This window comes from Capsicum annuum, chromosome 7, assembly GCF_002878395.1.
Source record: "Capsicum annuum cultivar UCD-10X-F1 chromosome 7, UCD10Xv1.1, whole genome shotgun sequence".
Classification (NCBI taxonomy): Eukaryota; Viridiplantae; Streptophyta; class Magnoliopsida; order Solanales; family Solanaceae; genus Capsicum; species Capsicum annuum.
The window spans coordinates 14,287,458-14,292,541 of record NC_061117.1 but is presented as its reverse complement, the minus strand read 5'-3'; the positions used below and the strand labels follow the sequence as shown (position 1 = coordinate 14,292,541).

Sequence of the window (5,084 nt, the reverse complement as noted above, 5' to 3'; positions counted from 1 at the left end):
GATCATTATCTTATTACATATGTATGTCGTGACAAGAGGGGTAGCTCATATACTAAGCACCCTCCACCTTCGAAAGTTGCAGATTTGAGTTATCAAGAGATGTATATGTCGAGTTGAAATCAATATTCTATTTGAGCTCGCATGACCTATTTACGTGCAATTCATTAAATTGTTCGTCAAATTTTACATAGTCATGAACAAGAACTGTCAAACATTCCATGAAGACTGGCATTTCTTTTTCTTTTTGTTTTGTTTTGGATGTCCTACAAAAAAAAATCATAAATTGGAACAACAAATTATTATTTCGAAGAATTGTTTAACAACAATTGGATCTTAATTTTTCATGTTAATTACGTAAGAAACTAATGGCGAAAACCACTTTCTTGACTAAATCTTCTATTCTTCATGAGTCAAAGGCCCAATAGAGTATTTAAAGGACTATTTGGTACAATAGGCCCATACCTCAAATTTGGGCCTATTCTCCAAAAAGCCCATTCTTAATTTCCTTTATTTCCAAATGAAAATGAGTACGCGAATGGTTGAGGCGGAGGGGGAGATGAAGTTGGAGTTGACGGAAGTGGATTCGAATCTTGTTGAGGTGGAGACGGAGGAGAATCCGATGGTTGTTGTTCAGCCGGAGCCTGATCCGGACCCTGACCCTGACCCTGTGAACTACAATGTTCTTTGAGTGTAAGAGGAAAAAGCGGGCTTATTGGAAAAATCTTGGGCCAACAATTATCTTCAATATCTCTAACAACTTTGCAACATTGAGGCCCAATAGAGTGAAATGGAGGCCCAATAGGCCCATTAAAGTGAAATGGGATTTTGAACAAAGACCCAAGTATTTCTTGGATACAACCTGGAGTATTTCTAAGAGTTGCTAGACACTTATCAGCCTCAGGCCCATTAAAACTCCAAAAGAATGGCCCACCATTATTCGTCCCGAATGAGAAGCCCGGCCCGAGACCTTGGATGCCAGAACCAAATGAGAAGCCCTGGCCCGAACCTTGCGCCCCCGCAATAGATGAGAAGCCCGGCCCGGAACCTTGGACAACAACCCCAAGGCTAGGTTTAATCGCGATTAATAAGCATAAAATGAATATTACTTTAACGTTTATGAAATAAATTAGAGACATTTTCTTGGGAGGAAAATTTGCCTCTAAAGCTAGATATCTTGGGTTTATTTCTCTTTTTAAGATGTGAAAATAAACGTTATAATTTACTTTTCATTAATTGCCTAGCTTTTAAGATTGCAATTTAATTTAAGGAATGTAATGACATGTTTAAATGTTCTAATTAAATCAAATATTTAACTGTTGACATAAATCTAATTAAGTTAAACGATCAAATACAGATTTAATTTGTTCAATTCAATTCAACTTTATGTGAAATAATAAAATACTATCTGACTTATTCAAACTTACCATGTAATTAAGTTAAACTATTTAATATACTTCATTAACAAAATTAAATTTGAAAACTTCAGGTCAAACATGTTTGAGGTTTTGCAACTTTTAAGGCTAATGTGTATGATTAAATAATGCAATATATATTAAGTGACTAACTTATTTATGTAATGACCACCTGATTTAAATCAAAAGTACCTAATATGAGCACTTTATCATGTGTCCATATACTCAATTACAACAAGTCATAATTTGAATGTCTAATAAATTTACCTATAAATTTAAAGAATTAATATACTAATGGTAAAATATAATAATGTACACATAATTTTTCGTAAGTTGTATCGATATTTTAAAAAACGAAATAACAAAAAGACAACATCCTGGATATGCAAAAGAAGAGCATTAGTTTGCTACATGTTCAGAATTTAATGTAGTTGATGTAATTACACTAAATGTAACTAAACATTATTATGATTTAAATTAAGTTTGCTATATGTTCAGAATATTTATTTAATACTTAGTAAAGAGAGTTTATTGCGAAAGCCATTTCTACATTTACATTTAGTATCATCTTTATTTTTTAGATGAGAATTCACAATTCTTTTTAGTGCACAAAAGGTAAATTTCGTTTCAGTATGTTTATTAATCACACAAAAAAGATAAATCATAGTAGACAAGTTCGTACGACAAATTGATCAGGAAAGCATGTCAGGAGCTTTTCATCCTAAGACCCAGCCTCTTCCTCCTTTCATTTGGAGGATCACCTGCTCAATCAATTTAACCACCTTTATGATTTGTATCCTTAATGTGTTAATTTTTATAAATTTACTGTTCAACCAAGCACATAATCACTTTACTCCAAGTTAATTTTGTATCATTCACTTATTAGTTTCAAGAGTTTATTTATTTTTCTAAAAAAAAGAAAAAGAAAAAGAGTCAAACGTACTTATTGTTGGAAAAAGTGTGATGTGTCATTCATTTGTTTTTTTGACATAAAAATACCAGTACCATAAGTCGAGTGGAGCAAATATATCCTTTTAACTATTGAATTATAGACAAATTATGTCCTTTATTTGCTTTTTAGCACATACTTGGACAGTCAGTCAAATTTATGAAACATACAATTCTCTACTAACAGACTTCACATCGTAATATATGACACAAAATAATCTAAATTGAAAAAATAATCGTAGTAACAATATAGCACAATTACTAAAAGAAAATTAAAATGATTATCTCATCAACAATATCACACAATTTGTTCCTCTCCGCTTCTTGATATGTTCAAATACTAAATTGGTCATGGCCTGTGCTCAATACGGACCCAACATGGTTGGTTTAATAATACAACTTAAACAGTGTCTCTGTGTTAAATGGTCTTCAGTGACACTGAATCGAAAATCATACCGAAAGGTTGTTAAGGGTCATTGGTGTAAGTTACACTTTACAAATAAACTTCTTCCTGTGTTGCTGCCACTACTTGTGTGCACGTCTTTCCAAAGTGCTACTTATGTACAGGTCATTCAATGTGCAATATAGCTAGTTGTAAGCTACAAACAGCACGGATCTATATAGTAGCTTGAGGATGTCTTGACATCCGAACATTTCAATAAAAACTCTGTATATATAGACACATATGTGTCAGAGTTACTATAAATGTAAAACATGACACCCATAGTAACCAGTAGAATGTAGTGCAGATGGTAATGTGCTGAGCTTTGGCTCCCAACGTCACGAGTTCAAATTTGACACTAGATGGTTTTTTGGCGCAAATGTTTTAGAAGTTGTAAAATATTTCAAAAAACATTGTGGCTCCATGGATTTGAACCCTTGACCTCTTCTTTATAAGCATTAATACACACCAGCAAGCCTAGACTAATACTTTAACATAAAGTCAACATATGGTTTATTTACTCAAACTTTTTAAATCAACTTATTTTTCTGATTCTTTTTTTTCAAAGTTGCTTTTAGAAATAAATTTTTTTTATGAGAATCATTTTTTTTAATTAATCTATATTTATATCTATATCTATGATCTATTAAAAGTGTGAAGACCCTTTAAAAAATGATTTAAACTTTTTGTCTTTCATTAAAAATCTCTGCAATAGACAAAACCGTCTTTTTACTATTTTTTTTAATTTGTCATTTAATTATTCATATAATATTAAATTAAAGAGTCCTAAAATACATTATTATCTATATCTATATATATATACTACTTTCTGTTAATACAATATCAATGCCAACTCTACAATTTTAGTCAAGTTGATAAACATATCCAAACGGACCCCAAGGATATCGGGTGCACACCATCAACCGTAGCTCCATAAAGTTCATATTAATTCAATGCAAGCTAGAAAACTTGATTGGAGAATTTATATTCGATAAAACATAGCATCACTAGGGTGTTGTATTCTTATGCTATTTTTAAAATTTTCATTTAATTATTCATATAATATTTAAAATTAAAGAGTCCTAAAATACATTATAAGAGAAAAATATAAATACTACCATATATGCTAAACCATAAAAATTAATAACCAAATGCATACTACCATAAATAATTTAAAATTTTACTTTTTTACTTTTCGCAACAGAATAATTAAAAAAATTTATATTTAGACAATCTTTTTTTTGGAGAAAAAAATTTTGGGCTTCTATAAATTGAGTTTTCCCTTATAATAATGTTCGGGCTTTGAAGAATTTTTATGTAAAGATGTAGGTTTAATCATATTGGTTTGTTGTAGATGGTGATCTATTATAACCTATTGTTTTTGTTATTATCTTTTTTGTGATAGTTTACATCGTAGGAGACGATCAAGCTAAGATACTATCACTCCACGCATGTCTGACTGCATAAAATTCTCTATCTTTGTTCTTTAAAGTTAATTGTTGTTTTTCAATAAATTATTATTTTTTATATATATTTTATGTCGATTGATGGCTTGATATGAAGCACATGTGCAACGCACACCAAATACACATCTATTTATTACAAATCTATAATCTATTAAAAGTGTGAAGGGCCTTAGAAATATTGGTTGAACTTTTTGTCCTTCATTAAAAGTCTTTGCTTTTCACAAAATCTAAATTTGCATCTACATCTACAATATATTAAATCCATTAACCACTTGAAACTTCTGATGATAAAATATCTACGTGCTTACAATAAAATATATGTTTTGAACTTTTTGCACTTCATTAAGAACTTCGTTATAGATAAAATTGTCTAATTTTAAATAATCAAAAAGTTACTAAACTAATAAATATTAAAAACACTTTTGAGCATCGATTAGTGTTAATCAAATATTTTTAAAGTGTTTCTAAGAGCATTTTTCGCGAAAATAATTTTTAAAAAATAGTTTTCTAAGGAAAAAACTATTTTTTTTTAGTTTCAGAACGTTGTATTTGCTACACACCAAAAGCACTTATTTTTTTCTAAAAAAACTTGATCAAACATCTCTGTTTTTTAGAAATAAGATTTGTTAGGAGAAACGGGCTATTAGTCTTCTCCTACGTAAATATTGAAATGACGCTACTGTTCATAGAATGTGACACCCAAAACCTCAAAATCCTGGATCCGCCTCTGACTACAAAAATAAATACCATGTAAAAGAAATCTGATGCTCCCAATAATTAAGCATCTAAATTCATCTACTACAACATGAACTATGG

At 30.3% G+C, this 5,084-nt stretch overlaps 1 protein-coding gene across 1 annotated transcript; it reads right to left on the bottom strand.

Moving 5' to 3' along the window:
* Window positions 1–348: 348 nt before the first annotated feature.
* On the bottom strand, window positions 349–1,150 carry LOC107852402. Its single transcript, XM_016697443.2, has one exon. It carries the CDS (start codon window positions 1,134–1,136, stop codon window positions 498–500), a length of 639 nt encoding a protein of 212 aa, XP_016552929.1. The 5' UTR covers window positions 1,137–1,150; the 3' UTR covers window positions 349–497.
* Window positions 1,151–5,084: the final 3,934 nt, after the last annotated feature.